Source organism: Anabrus simplex, chromosome 3 (genome assembly GCF_040414725.1).
Source record: "Anabrus simplex isolate iqAnaSimp1 chromosome 3, ASM4041472v1, whole genome shotgun sequence".
Lineage (NCBI taxonomy): Eukaryota > Metazoa > Arthropoda > Insecta > Orthoptera > Tettigoniidae > Anabrus > Anabrus simplex.
In genome coordinates, this window is record NC_090267.1 from 361,459,468 (window position 1) to 361,476,037 (window position 16,570).

The window sequence follows — 16,570 nt, forward strand, 5'->3', positions numbered from 1 at the left end:
TATAGAGAAACCAAAGTAATAGATGGTATTAGTGATCATGAAGCTGTTTTTTGTTGTAGTTAAAAATAAATGTGATAGAAAGAAAGGTCTTAAAAGTAGGACTATTAGGCAGTACCATATGGCTGATAAAGCAGGCATGAGGCAGTTTTTAAAAAATAATTATGATCGGTGGAAAACGGTAAATAAAAATGTAAAGTCTCTGGGATGGGTTTAAAGCAATTGTTGAGGAATGTGAAAACAGGTTTGTACCTTTAAAGGTGGTAAGGAATGGTAAATACCCACCTTATTATAATAGAGAAATAGAGACTAAGAAGGAGGTGCAGATTGGAAAGAAGTAGAGTTAGAAATGGCTGTGGAAGTAAGGAGATATTGAGGGAACTTACTAGGAAATTGAATCTAGCAAAGAAGGCAGCTAAGGATAACATGATGGCAAGCATAATTGGTGGTCATACAAATTTTAGTGAAAAATGGAAGGGTATGTATAGGCACTTTAAGGCAGAAACAGGTTCCAAGGACATTCCAGGAATCATTAATGAACAAGGGGAGTGTGTATGGAAGGATCTTCAAAAGGGAGAAGTATACAGTCAGCAGTATGTAAAGGTTGTTGGTTACAAGGATAATGTCCAGATAGAGGAGGTGACTAATGCTAAAGACGTATTAAAGTTTACATATGATGACAATCTTATGTACAATAAGATACAAAAGTTGAAAACTAGAAAAGCGGCTGGAATTGATAAGATTTCTGGGGATATACTAAAAACAATGGGTTGGGATATAGTACCATATCTGAAGTACTTATTTGATTATTGTTTGGTTGAAGGAGCTATACCAAATGAATGGAGTGTTGCTATAGTAGCCCTTGTGTATAAAGGGTGATAGACATAAAGCTGAAAATTGCAGGCCAGTAAGTTTGACATGTGTTGCATGTAAGCTTTGGGAAGGCATTATTTCTGATTATATTAGACATGTTTGCAAAATTAATAACTGGTTCGATAGAAGACAGCTCAGTTTTAGGAAAGGTTATACCACTGAAGCTCAACTTGTCGGATTCCAGCAAGATATAGCAGATATCTTGGATTCAGGAGGTCAAATGGACTGTGTCGCGATTGACATGTCTAAAGCATTTGATAGGGTGGATCATGGGAGACTACTGGCAAAAATGGGTGCAGTTGGACTAGACAAAAGAGTTACTCATGGGTTGCTATATTTCTAGAAAATAGATCTCAGAGAATTAGGGACCGAGCTTGATAGCTGCAGTCGCTTAAGTGCGGCCAGTATCCAGTATTCGGGAGATAGTAGGTTCGAACCCCACTGTCAGCAGCCCCGAAAATGGTTTTCCGTGGTTTCCCATTTTCACACCAGGCAAATGCTGGGGCTGTATCTTAATTAAGGCTACGGCCGCTTCCTTCCCACTCCTAGCCCTTCCCTGTCCCATCGTTGCCATAAGACCTATCTGTGTCGGTGCGACATAAAGCAATTAGCAAAAAAAAAAAAAAAATTAGGGTAAGCAAAGCTTTATCTGACCCTGTAATAATTAAGAGGGGAATTCCTCAAGGCTGTTTTCTTATAGGCCTATATATAAATGATATGAGTAAAGAAGTGGAATCAGAGGTACGGCTTTTTGCGGATTATGTTATTCTATATAGAGTAATAAATAAGTTATGAGATTGTGAGCAGCTGTAACATGACCTCGATAATATTGTGAGATGGACAGTATGCAATGGTATGATGGTAAACGGGGTTAAGTCGAGTTGTGACTTTCACAAATAGGAAACGTCCTCTCAGTTTTAATTACTGCATTGATGGGGTGAAAGTTCCTTTTGGGGATCATTGTAAGTATCTTGGTGTTAATGTAAGGAAAGATCTTCATTGGGGTAATCACATAAATGGGACTGTAAATAAAGGATACAGATCTCTGCACATGGTTATGAAGGTGTTAAGGGGTTGTGGTAAGGATGTAAAGGAGAGGGCATATAAGTCTTTGGTAAGACCCCAACTAGTGTATGGGACCCTAACCATGATTACTTGTAATTCAAGAACTGGAAAAAATCCAAAGAAAAGCAGCTTGATTTTTTTCTGGGTGATTTCCAACAAAAGAATAGCGTTACGAAAATGTTGCAAAGTTTGGGCTGGGAAGAATTCGGAGAAAGAAGACAAGCTGCCCAACTAAGTGGCATGTCCAGCAATTATAATAAGTATTTCTCGTCCACCTATTCAATACAAATCACCCTTTTGGTGTTTACACTTTCATACAATTAATCTCTCTAAGGGACATGTTTCGCTCTTGTAAATAAGTGAATAGGTGGACGAGAAATACTTATTATTGCTGGGTATAACATCATTCAATACGGAGTAACCATGAGGATAATGACCTGTAAGTGGTATGTTCCGAGCTCTCAGCGGAGAGATGGCGTGGAATGACATTAGTAGACGAATAAATTTGAGTTGCGTCTTTAAAAGTAGGAAAGATCACAATATGAAGATAAAGTTGGAGTTCAAGAGGACAAATTGGGGCAAATATTAATTTATAGGAATGGGAGTTAGGGATTGGAATAACTTACCAAGGGAGATGTTCAATAAATTTCCAATTTCTTTGAAATCATGTAAGTAAAAGCTAGGAAAACAAGATAGTGAATCTGCCACCTGGGCAACTGCCATAAATACAGATCTTGATTGATTGATTGATTGATTGATTGATTGATTGATTGATCAACTGAATGGGTTAGATTTTGTTTACAGTTTTTCTTTATTGCATGTCCTGGCAAGGGACAGAAGAAAAACATTGGTCTAACATGTCAAGGGTGTTTATCAGAAAGCCTCTTGAAGGTAGTGAGTCCCTGCATAGTGGGGTCTCCAGTTTTGTCAGCCATTGTCTCACATTTGAGGTTATAACTCTTTTGTTAGGACCCGTTTGCTAAGTGAAGTGGCAGTTATGTCTAACTGCCTTGAATTAAGGGAGTGATGGTATGCTTCACAAAATGCACCCAATGGTAGTGACTGTTCAGCAAAGGGTTCCAGGTAATGGCACAAGATTTCTGGATGGTGGGATTCTAGTATTGGCAATGAACACACCTCTCCTCTAGAAGCATTTTTAAGCTGACGCACCACCATCCTTGGCGCTACCAAAAATACAAACTGCTTTATGCTGTACATCTCCTGCACTGAATATGTAATGAATTCTCTCCTCCACATATCTATTCTCAGTTTTATCACCTGTCATTTAACTACACTTTCAGAATAACCCCCAAAAATTCTAAGGCACTACAGCCTTGATAGGCTTTGGCCTGCTGAGCAACTGCTGCTCAGCTTGAAGGACTGCAAGTACAATTTGGAATACAGTTAAGAATGAGTATACTCCTATAAACACTGCTCCATTGCCTCAGGGTGTTCATTAATTCAATTGTGGTTTTTAGTATAACTGCAGAAAAATTTGCCCTTCTTTGGCAGAGAAGCCTCTCCTGCTGGTTGCAAATAGTATTGTTTCCAGTATCTCTTAAATTATTATTGAATTGCTCTGCAAGTATATAATTAGTTCTGTTACAAGTTCTATATTTATATTGTAATTAATAAAGATAATTTATATGTTGTAAGCTTACAGTCTGGCTCCTTGGCTGAATAGTCGGTGTATTGACCTTGATTTCAGACAGCCCCAGGTTCAGTTTCTGGGCAGGCAGCAATTTTGATTGCATATGGTTAATTCCTCTGGTTCAGGGGCTGGGTATTTGTGTTCATCTTAATACACTTTCCTTCATCTACATACAGCACTCCACACTACGAACCACCACCAGAAACACAAAATACCAGAGTACATCTTCCACATAGGGTTGGCATCAGTAAGGGCATCCAGCCGTAAAACTGGACCAAAGTCACCATTAAGTGTTGACCAATAAATTGGTAAAAAAATAAAAGCCAGGTATAATATATTGTATTATGTAAATGTGTCATTCTTTGTATCATATTATTCTTTTTCATCAGTGGTTTGCAGGGTTCATTATGTGGCACCTGTATACATTAGATTTGATTGTATATCATTTTAGGGTGAAGATTAACACTCTTCATCTCATTGTGTAGCATATTGGCCCACTGTTGCTTATGTTGTTGCTTGGATGTTTTTCTACTTGGCCTCCCTATTGTCCTCTTTCCCTCTATCTTAGCCTCCAACACTTGTTTGCCGTCTTCTATATAAAAATTATTTATTCACAAGGAACACTACCTGTGCAATCATGGGTTATCCTTGAAGGCAAACTTGTCTCATGGGAACCTAATTGTTCAAGTACTAAAGTAATTCACTGAATACTATGTAACAGGAACGTAAGAATGCAAAATGGCCATCTGGTCTTTCTTACCTTACAAGATCATCGGGTGGGGCTATAGAAAGAATATACACTCGCCAGCAGCTGAATCAAACATCTTGAAGGTCTTTCCTGCAGCGAATGACGTGAAACAATTAAAATGACGGCTAACGTCACCCCAGTTAGAACTGTTCTGGACAGATATCTAGACAGCTTCTGTCAACGATGTCGCAGATAAACACTGACTCACATCCTTGGACTATGCTGGTACAATGAAGAGTCTATCTTTAATTGCCAATGAACTGTGGAGGAAGAGCTTGAATATGTACAAATATGTCCACGATGTATCATCTCCAACAGCACAAAGTGTATTGGTATAATAGCTTTCAACAACAAGAAGGGATACATAATTGACCCGACCATCCAATTTGAAAACCATATGGGCCAGCTACAAGAAGGAAAGTGTTTTTCTGCAACAATAAGTACCACCTGGAGGAAACAGGACTAATGCTAGGGGTAAGTGCTATAGTACTGTCCTTCCTATAGTTCTGGACATGGTTAGACTTACCACAGAAGACAATCTTGAGCATCATCATAGCTGTCGTATGTGGATCACTGGGAATTCTATGGGCCCACCCAAACTCCAAATGAATTCCACATAGATGAAGATAAAATCCTCATTTTCTGAAACATGGTTGAGACATCTGCTGACAAGTTTATGAAATTTATTGTTATGTTTTTTAATTATGTAACACCTTCAATATTTAAAAATATTGGTTTGTTTGCTTTGTCTATAGTTGACAATCTGTGCATTTGGGAAATGTTTCATTATTTCTAGTGATAAAATCATATAAGAAATATCTACCATGGCTTAGGTCTTGAATCATGTGGTTATTGTAACATTAGTTTTTATTTCTAAAGATTAGTAGGAAACCTTTAATAGAAATCAGAACTATTTTATTAAAGTTTACTTTTTTAAAGAAAGAGAGACGTCTAGAGATTAAAGAAGTGGGGAATTGTTCCTCTTGCTCCATTTAAGAATTTTCTCATCAATGGTACTTATCCTTCTCTCTCTCTCCCTCTATCTATCCATCTATCTATATATGTATATATAGGAAAATTCACAGCCTGTTTCCAGTCATTGACTGGGTCAGGAATGGAATGAATGAAGCCCCCCTTCTAGCGGCGAGGATAGGAATTGTGCCGGCTGCCAAGGCCTGTTGCACTCCTCTGGGGCAATGATTAATGAAATGAAATTATATTTGAGTGTGTTGTTGGAATGAAAGATGACAGGGAAAACTGGAGTACCTGGAGAAAAACCTGTCCCGCCTCTACTTTATCCAGCACGAATCTCAGATGGAGTGACCGGGATTTGAACTAAGGAACCCAGCGGTGAGAGGCCGGCACCGTGCCGCCTGAGCCACGGAGGCCCCCCCCTCCCCCCCTCTCTCTCTCTCTCTCTCTCTCTCTCTCTCTCTCTCTCTCTCTCTCTCTCTCTCTCACACACACACACATTAACATGTATGTATGTAAAACAATATGTCCTGACGGACTGATTCATCATCGCCTAGCTAAAACTACTGGCATAAATGAAATTTTGGGGATACATTTATATTAGAGTGTAAGTGCTCACTAAGGGAGGATTTTTCGGTATTCCGTCGCTAAGGGGGTGAAAAGGGGGATGAATTCTTTCTATACCTCAAACTTAAAAGTTAAGACGTAAAAATTGGTATTTAGAATCTCCTTTAAAAATAAACGTGTAATTTTTGTTTTTGGAAAATCTACTTAGATGGGGAGGTGGTTGTGGGGGAAGGACTGATAAAGGGATTGAATTCTTTTTAATGGGGATAAATTAAATTATAAATTATCTCAAAAACTGAAGATGTTACAGACGTGGAAATAGGTATTTGGTATCTTTAAAAAAAATAAACGTGTTTTTATCAGACTTGAGAGAAGTCTGTTTCTCACATGTACAGTTCTGTGTCACATGGTCATTTTAGCCTCAAAAGGCAATACCACAAACGTGGGGTAAATGAAACTTAGTTTTTCAGTGAGTTTTTATACTTTAGGGATTTTCATATAATGTCTTAAGTACAGTAGCGAGGAACGATTACGTTTAAGAAATTACAAAATCCACGCGAGCGAAGCTGCGGGTAATTGCTAGTGGTAGGATATGGTGGAATTATAGATATTTTTAAATACTAATTTATGATTCTGTAAGTGTACAGTGTGGTGAAAGATATAATCTTTTACTGTTGTCATCATCATCATCATCATCATCATTTCCCTTTATCCAGCTGTAGCCGGGTAGGGGCAAATATGGTTCCTCTCCACTTTCTTCGGTCTTTCCACCACTCCTCCTCCAACACTGTGTCCCAGTCCAGGTTTCTTTCTATAATGCTGCGTTGGACGGTATCCTTCCATCTCAATCGTGGTCGTCCACGGCCTCTCCTTCCTTGGACTTGCATTTCCATCACCTTTTTTGGCATTCTTTCGTCGCTCATTCGCTTTATGTGCCCAAACCATCTTAGTCGGCTCTTCTCTATTCTATCATTCATTTTTTCCACTCCAATTTCTTCCCGGATTTTCTCATTCCTTATTTTGTCTCGTCTACTCTTCTGTATCATACTCCTCAAGAATTTCATTTCAGCTGCCTGTATTCGACTCTCATCCTTCTTTGTCATTGTCCAAGTTTCTGCTCCGTAAGTTGTTATGGGTACGTAATACATCTTGTACATAGTATCCTTTGCTTCCATTGGCACATCTTTGTCCCATAACATATTTCTTACACTATGATAGAAACAACTTCCAGCTTGAATCCTTTTACTAATCTCAGCATCCAGTCGAGCATTCTCCATTAATTCACTCCCCAGGTATTTAAAAGTTTCCACTACTTCCAGGGGCTTGTCTGCAAGTCTAATCTGACCTTTCCCTTCTTTCTCCCCTCTCGTCATAACAAGAGTTTTACTCTTTTCTACACTTATTTTCAATCCACATTCTTCAATCTTCCCATTCACCACATTCAACTGTTCTTGAACCTTCCTGTCGTCTTCTCCCCAAATCACAATATCATCTGCAAATAACATCGTGTTCATTTCTCTTCCTCCATATGCTGCTTTTGCCGTTCTCATGATGTCATCCATTACTATTGTAAACAGGATTGGTGATAGAACACTTCCCTGTCTCAGCCCACTAGTTATTTTGAACCAACTTTTCCTGCCAACTTGTGTTTGCACGCAACTACAACATTCCTTATACAATGCCATGATCATTTTTATTAATCCCTGTCCAATTCCTTTTTGCACCAGACTGTCCCAAACTTTCGTCCTAGGGACACTGTCATATGCCTTTTCAATATCAATGAATGTCATCACCATATCATTCCCGTACTCCCAATGCTTTTCCATTAGTTGTCTCATAATGAAAATGGGCTCTATTGTTGATCTTCCACTTCTGAAACCAAACTGATTTTCCTGTATCTGCTTCTCAACCCTCAACCTTATTCTACTTTCCAGTATTCTTTCCATTATCTTAGCAACATGGGATATTAGAGTAATTCCCCTGTAGTTCTTCAAAACTTTCTTATCACCTTTCTTGAAAATTGGGATTATTATTCCTTTTTGCCAATCCTCAGGGACCTCCTTATTCTCCCAGACATTCCTGAGAACCCGATATGTCCACTGCAGGCCTACAGCTCCAGCTGCCTTTATCATCTCCACTGAAATTTCATCTATTCCAGCAGTTTTTCCATTCTTCATCTTTCTTACTGCCATTTCAATTTCATTCATTGTAATTTCTTTATCCATTTCTTCGTCAACTAATTGTCTTTCCTGGTCGTCCATTGAATGACTGTCATCCGTTCTTATGTTCAGCAGCTTCTGAAAATACTCTCTCCATCTATTTCTTATTTCTTCTGGCTTTGTTAAAATTATGCCACCTTCATCCTTCACAAATCTGGTGTTTACTTGATCTCTCTTTTTGTTTCTTAAGATACCATACAGTAATTTCTTGCTGCCCTGCGTATCATCTCTCAATTTCTGTGTGAATAAGGCCCAGCTTTACCTCTTTTCTTCCTCCACTACTTTCTTGGCCAAATTCTTTGCCTCCTCATATTTTCTTCTACTTTCTTCAGTCTTAGATGTTTTCCATGCCTTCCATGCCATTTTCTTTTCCTTCACTTTAATCTTTACCCTATCATTCCACCAGTGTGTTTCTTTGTCTTTCACATTTCCTGATGTTCTACCACACACCTTTTCTGCACATCCAACTAGTGCTTCCTTAAATCTTTTCCATTCCTCTTCAACATTCCCCACCTCTGTCCTGGGTACCAAGGGTATTATTTCCCTTTGAAATTCTTCTTGTACGCTTTTCTCCTTCAACTTCCATACTTTAATTCTTCTCTCTCTTCTTAATTGGGGTTTTTCAATCTTTCCAACTTTCAATTTTTCTATCACAACTCTATGATCTCCACCAAAGGCTTCTTCAGGCATGGCTGTTACATCTACAAGGTTCTTCCGGTGTTCTTTCTCTACGATTATATAATCAATCATGGTCTTTGTTCGTCTGTCTCCCCAGCCATACCTTGTAATCTTCTGACTGTTCTTCTTCCTAAACCAGGTGTTTCCAACAATCATTTGATTCCTCATGCAAAAATCCACCAACAACTCGCCTTCTGGATTTACATTTCCATATCCAAAGGGCCCTATAACATCTTCCTTTCCTTGTCTTTCCATTCCAACTTGTGCATTTAGATCTCCCATCAATAGTACTTCCTTATCTTCTATCTGTCTCTCCACTTCCTCTAAGAAGTCCTCTAGATGTTCATCTATGCAACCCGTTTGTGGGGCATACAACTGAAATAGATCTTTCACGCCATTTTCAAACTGGAGTCTCATCATCATCATCCTATCGCTGACGTACTTTGTATATTCCAGATATTCTTGGATTTCTCTTCTAAGTATGATGGCCACTCCATTTTTTGCTTCAGGTCCTCCGCTGTAATACAGCCTGTATCCTTCTCTCAGAGGGATCTCCCTTATACCTCTCTTCTTGGTCTCGCACAGTCCAAGTATGGCTATATCTTTTTCTATCATGAAGTCCACCAGTTCTTCTGTCTTTCCCGTCAGTGTCAGTACATTAACTGTCGCAATTTTGATGTAGTTTGGTGCTGGTTGCCCATTTTTCACAGTTCCCCCAGCACCTGAAGAGCTGCGCGTCGCTTTTAGCAGGGGACGCCCTAACCTTTTCCGAGGCACCATATCTGCTTTGTCCATATAGGCTATTGTTACGATGGGCTCGCCACACCCAAAGGCGTTTTATACCTACTGCCAGGTTCAAAATTAGGCCGCCCCTAACATGGAGACAGACGCCTTTCGTAGCCGCTCCTCTGGAGTACAGACGCTACGGGTATGCCCCTTCCGCCATCTCCGCCGTACCGAAGTCCACCTTCTCCGCCGTAGATGCCGTTGAGGTCTTCACTCGTAACCCTGAGCTGGGACCCATACCAGATGTTACACACCGGGTCAGTGTGCTCTGGGACTCACATAGGCAGGGGCGCCACTCCCTGGGTAGGGCTGCCTCCAAAGAGGGTCCCTACCTGCTACCTTTTACTGTTGTGAAATTCATTATTTTTTCTGCCAATCAATGAACTTCATCAAAAACCCAACAATCTCTTTAATGCATTTGTTATGATGCCTTGAATGCTTTGGCAATAAAAATTTCTCAGAAAGTCTCTAAAAGGATTTGAGCTGTTTGATTCTGGTAGTGCCTACAGGCTGTGTTATTCTGTGATTTGCCTGGAATAGTGTATTCAGCTGATGTAATTGCTGGCATCCACTTAAGTGTTTCACGTCTCCCACTACAGACATCCGCTTGTGGTTTCTGACCCTGAGTTGGCTGCTGTGTTCTATTTTATATCTTTAAACTGACCCTATATTCCATTTTGTGTGGGTCAGTGGTCTCCTTACCTTTTTTAATATTTAGTATTTTATTTTAATAAAATGATTACTTTTGTCCTTTTAATAGAAGCCATTCCTCAATATTGGGAAGGTCTAAAATAGTATTCATAATGTATAATTGTATGTAGAAAAAGTGGCCGTAGCATGGATCATATCGTATAACTTGGTTGTCTGATAGTGGCACATTTTTCTGTTTGTGTATATCTGTAGTCCTATTTTGTAATTACTGTGATGATGATGATGATGATGATGATGATGATGATGATGATGATGCAAGAAACAAAGAAAACATTTCCTGTATCTAATGGATGGATATATTCAGAAATGAGACATAAATGTGTAGATATTCAAAATGTTTACTGCATTGTAGACATTAATCATAGTTCTCCAGGAAGTACAACAGATGCTGATACAGTATTTTCTGTTATGAACAGGATGTGGTCGTAGAGAAATCTTAATTAAGTGTTGACAATGAGGGCTTTGACAAAATTGTGTCATGAAAGTGTGAGAAGTTAAATGATAAGATGTTGAAAGGTTCAAAGTACTGTTCTGGTGAAATAGTACCCCTTCACATCTAAATTTTTATATGGCTTTTGTCAATGAATAACATCAACAAGTCATCATCGTACAACACACTACATGTCCAACCACCATGTTAACACACAATAGTGCATACATCCCTTCACGTAGGGTTGGTATCAGGAAGGACATCCGGCCGTTAAACTGGGTCAAAACCATGCTAAGTGTCAACCCCAATAAATTGGAAAGAGGGCCATAATTAATAAAAACATAATACTTGTCATCTATTACTCATGTCCTAATGTGTAAGTTTTTCCTGTCACTTTACTCCAGAAGTTCAAATATGACTGTGAATAATAATAATAATAATAATAATAATAATAATAATAATTTCAATTTCAAAATATTTGTTATAAAACTTACTTTTTGTGATCTGACTTTTTCACAAAAACAGAACATTACATGACCACATCTTATTTTTGTCATTCTAGTGTTCTATTTATTTTCTAAAGAGGAGGGTCAGTCTGTTTACTTCATTGCACTTCAGCATTTTTATAATTTCACTGGTTTGTATTCTGCTTCACCTTGTAAAGTGGTATACTTTATCACAGATGCAAACCATAATTATTATAGGATACATGAAATAATAACTTTAAAGTTTAATTAATGGGTAAAAGCACAGATTGAGCATAGGTTGCCTTTCTCATGCCCTCTTGTAAATAAGGGTGAGTTTGAACCAAATTAATTGTATGGTCACTTAGTAAGGAAAGTTGAAGTAGATAGTACAGTATTGGTTTATTATTTTGTTGTATTTCTTAATTTATGTAGAAATAATTAAATAGATGAATACATAAACGAATAAATAATCAAATGAAAATGTTCAAACTAAGTAATTCTGTAAATTAATGTTTTTTCTAAAAATTCTTAATTGATTGATGTACTCTATGGCCCCCACCTTCTTCCACCTTTGGCTACAACATTTGCAATAACCATATTTAATAATCTAAAGAATGATTTGAAGAGACTGGCAAATTTACCCTGATAAAACAAGTAGAATGTAACTGTTTTTATTCTGTCTTGCACATTCATTGTTCACAAGTTTTGCATTGTGAAGATGAGAGTGAATCAAGAACGAAATTTTACTTTTACAGTGCACTCCTACAGTCTACCCTGCAGAGCCATTTGATGCTGCAGCTGATGCAGCTACCTTGAAGAAAGCAATGAAAGGTTTTGGCTGTGATGAGCAAGCCATTATCGATGTCCTTGCAAGAAGAGGAATTGTTCAGAGATTAGAAATTGCTGAAGCATTCAAGACTGCATATGGAAAGGTAATTTATTTCTTGGTTATTTAATACTTTATATTTTGCATAGTGTTGTCTGATTAGCATTTAGATTTCAGGGAAATCCGTGGGGCTTGGTGATTAAAGCCACGGTTGCTTCTTTCCCACTCCTAGCCCTTTTTAGTTCCCATTTTTGCCATAAGACCTAGGCTTATCTGTGTCAGTGTGACATAAAGACAGCTGTAAAAAATAAAAATAATAAAAAAGGGGGGGGGAGGGGGGCTAGGCAACAACTTATTGACTTAAATGCCACCCTGAAAAAATCATTGAACCAATTTATCACTATGGCCAGGAACTGGCAAGTACACTACTATTGTATAAGCATGCGGCATGCTAACTGTTAAATCCATGGACTACCACTGTTGTGAAAATTTTAAGATCAATGGATTTCCTTGTATATGTTTTAAATTCTGTAAAACATCCCTAAAATCAATTAATTATGTGATCTTGATCATTTTAAACAATATTTTGCATAACGAAACATAATCAGGGGTGTAAGTGAGAGGCACAAATATGTATGAAGCTGCTAGAAGACTGCTGGATCAGGAAAGAAAAAATAGTCTGTTGAATCAAGTTGTCTTGAGTTTTAAATATATTCCAAATCTGAGAGAGACTTCTTTTTTCTTTTTTAATCCCCAGACCAAGGGCTCATTGAATCCCTGACAGTTCTACCATCAGGTATGACTGAAGGGACATGCTATGGATAGTTTCCTGTTGCTTTCATCATTGAGCCAGAAGGTACATTTATATGTCTGGCTAGCTATACTGCCAAAGATTAGACTGAGATGGACAAGGAATGCAAAAAAACATTTTTAGCCCATACTATAAGACGGTTACATTGAAACTTTTTGGTTGACTTACCCCTACAATACAATGCAATCCAATCCAATTGTTTTATCTTTGTACCCCCAACTGAAAATCCCATCCCAGTAACACCAGGAATCAAACTAAGATCACTGGGATGACAGGCAAGCAGCTAAGCCACTACATCATCCTGTTCCTCAATAATAACAATAATGTATTGTGTGTGTGTATATATCACTTTACAGAGGAAATTTAATATGTCCTCCTATTCAATACATACACGTCTCCATCATTAGATGGAGTAATAAGTCACATATGTTCAACTCGTTTGAGCCATCTTCAGTAAAAAAAAAAAAAAAAAAAAGGTTAGTTTTTTTGCATTATTGATGCAAAAAAATGTTAAAACGTAATGAAGAAAAGAATGAAAATGATGAGACATGATGGAATTAACATAGTAAGTGATTATGGCAAGGTTGTGGACCTCTTAGTCTAAACCATGCAGTGTGTTACAATTAAAAATAAGGACAAATTCACTGTGATAAAATTTAAAATGACAAGTCTGTCTTCGTTGAGTCACCATCACAAATAGTCAACAGGTCAGCGAAAAATTGAGAAACTCTGTTTGAGAAGAAAACAAATGCCAGGTAAAATGTATGTGACACATAGTGGAAACCGCCTATGAATTTCAAATTTATGAAATAGATTGACACGATCAGTAAGAACGGGACCGTTAAATTTGAGAAGGTCAGGCCGTTCGAGTGGGCATCTATTTAATAAATTTGAACTCCGTTGGCAGTTTCCACTATGTGTCACATGCATTTTACCTGGCATTTGTTTTCTTCTCAAATATAGTTTCTCAATATTTTGCTGCCTTCTTGACTATTTGTGACCCGTGACTCAACCAAGACAGACTGTCATTTTAAATTTTAGCACAGTGAATTTGTCCTTGTTTTTGAATTGTAACACTGCACGGTTTAGACTAAGAGGTCCACAACCTCGCCATTAATCACTTATTGTTTTCATTCTTTTCTTCATTATGTTTTAACATATTTTTTTGCATCAGTGATGTAAAAAAAAAAAAAAAAAACTAATGTTTATCACTGAAGATGGCTCAAAGGAGTTGAAACATATATGATGGAGATGTGTATGTATTGAAAAAGGACATACTAAATTTCCTTTGTAAAGTGAAAACCATCAATACAAAATTATTCTAATATTGTGTGTGTGTGTATATATATATATATATATATATATATATATATAATCATCGCCGGGCAAAGGAGACCTTGTAACTCCTTCAGAGTAAAGTTTACAGAAGAAGCCCAAAACTGAGCAGTCAGCAATGGTCGGAGAACTGTTCCTGGCATTTTCATTGCTTAATGATAGCCCGATTATTCAACCATTGGAGTGTTCTGTTCCCTTCTCAGGCAACGTGACAAGCCTTCACAAGACAGATGGAGAAACGTTATTTTCTCATGAGTGGAATTTTCTAGAAGATTTTAAAAATTTGTTTTACGTCCCACAGACACAGATGGGTCTTATGGCGATGATGCGATAAGAAAGGCCTAGGAGTGGGAAGGAAGTGGCCGAGGCCTTAAGGTACAGCCCCAGCATTTGCCTGGTGTGAAAATGGGAAATCGTGGAAAACCATCTTCAGGGCTGCCAACAGTGGGGTTCAGACCCCCTATCACCCGGGTGTAAGCTCACAGCTGCGCGCCCCTAACCGCATGGCCAACTCGCCCGGTTAGACTATTTTAAAATTAATAGTTCAGAGAGGGGGCTCTGTGTAGTGGTTGACAAAAATACTAAATCAAAACAGGATTTTATTGAAAATGAGCAGGTTCAACTTTTTTATGAACTGATCACTGAAAACAGTCAGAAGCTCTAATAAATTTGTGTACCCCTTGAGACGACCCCACATACGCGTACTACACTTTGAATACCACTGCTATACGACATCTCATCAGAGGTAGATGTGGGCCTTTCTAATCACTACATCCTTAAAATAATAACATTTTCTAAAGTATGTTTCGGATAATGTACAGTATGTCACTCGGTGGTTTAATAAGAATTGCTTTTAGATGTCATTGCTACCAACATGATTTCCTGGGTGTGTGATTGTTGTCTTTATGTACAGTTATATGTGGACAAATGAATTAAGATTGCAAGTTTATTGTGGCAGTCAACTCACATAAAATCTTTATTTTTTAAAAATAGAACTCTTCCAGAATTTTAAATCAAGGTGTAACACATTAATGTTGTATGGTAAAGGCTTCAGAATGAAAATATCCGTTCATTAAGCAAGAAAAGAGTATACAGAATGTCATTAGGCCATATAAAATACTGTAGTACAGATGTCATGAAACTTATTTGTATTAATTGAACAAATTTAGAATTACAGAATTCATGAAGAAATGGTAGTCGTCTTTGTCTTCTTCTTCTTCTTCTTCTTCTTCTTCTTCTTCTTCTTCTTCTTCTGTTTCCCCTTTCTAGTTCCAACCAGCTCAGGATGTTAATATGACCATTCCATTTTTCTCTGTCCAACCACCATAAGAGTCCAAACACTGCAGTTTGGGTCTAACTTTTCTTTTCCTTCCTTCAGTCTGTCTCAATCATCCACTTTGTTATCCTTCCCTGATCCATCCTCTTAACATGCCAAATCATTTGTTAATTTCTCTCTATTGTATGGGAAAACTTTTCTACTCCAATTTCCTTCCTGACATCCTCATTTCTTATTCTGTCCTTCCTATCATGCTTCTTAAAAATTTTATCTCGCTAGCCTAGATTTTACTTTCTTGTCTTTTTATTAGTGTCCAGCTCTGTGCTGTATATGTCAGCATGGGTTAATAACACATCTTATACATCAAATCTACATTTCCTTGGTACTTTCTTCTTCCAGATAAAGTTCATTAGACACTCATAAAATCCATTTCCTTATTGTATCCTTTTACTGATCTCCATGTACAGTCTTGCTTGCTTCCTGTAACAGTTTGCTTCCCATGTACTGGAAGCTTTCCACAATTTCAAGATTTTGTCACTGAATTTTTACAGTATCTTTCCCTTCTTTCTCCTCTAGTCAGCACCATTGCCTTGCTTTTCTTCATGCTTACTTTACTTTCATAATTACCAATGTACTCATTCAACCTGTCTAGTTGACCTTGTACTTCTTCTCAGTTTGCTCCCCACACCATCACCTTCAGCTCCCTACCTCCAAATTTTTCCTTTGTCTCCTTCACATTGTCAGCCAGTACTATTATTAACAATGGCAATAGTACACTTTGCTGTCTTAGACAGTTTACATTCCAAAGCCATTCTATCCTACCCTCATGGGTCTGGACACTGCTGCAACAGTTGTTGTACATTGCTTGCAAGTATTTATTTGTTTTCCAGATCCTTTCTGTTTCATGACTTACCATACCTTTGGTCTGGGGATGGGTATTGTATGGCTTTTCTAAATGCTATAACTACATTATCTTTTCCCTTTCACATTCCCATTGCTTTTCCATCTGCTGTCTCATACTGAAGAAGGGATCTAGTATTGATCTTCCATTTCTAAAGCCATATAGCACTTTGTCTAATATTGCCCTTTCACCTTTCTTCTCATTCTCCTTCCTAGTATGCTTTCAAGTATTTTTTCTGCTTGTGATACAAACGTGAT

General features: G+C 37.9%; 1 protein-coding gene across 2 annotated transcripts in view; it reads left to right on the forward strand.

Annotated features, from left to right (window-relative positions):
* AnxB9 (Annexin B9) overlaps window positions 1-16,570 on the forward strand; it is a 73,940-nt gene that overhangs the window by 11,900 nt on the left and 45,470 nt on the right. For both annotated transcript variants that reach the window (XM_067143264.2, XM_067143263.2), the window contains exon 3: window positions 11,920-12,096. In XM_067143264.2, coding sequence (XP_066999365.1) covers window positions 11,920-12,096 — 177 coding nt within the window. The remainder of the gene's footprint in view (window positions 1-11,919; window positions 12,097-16,570) is intronic.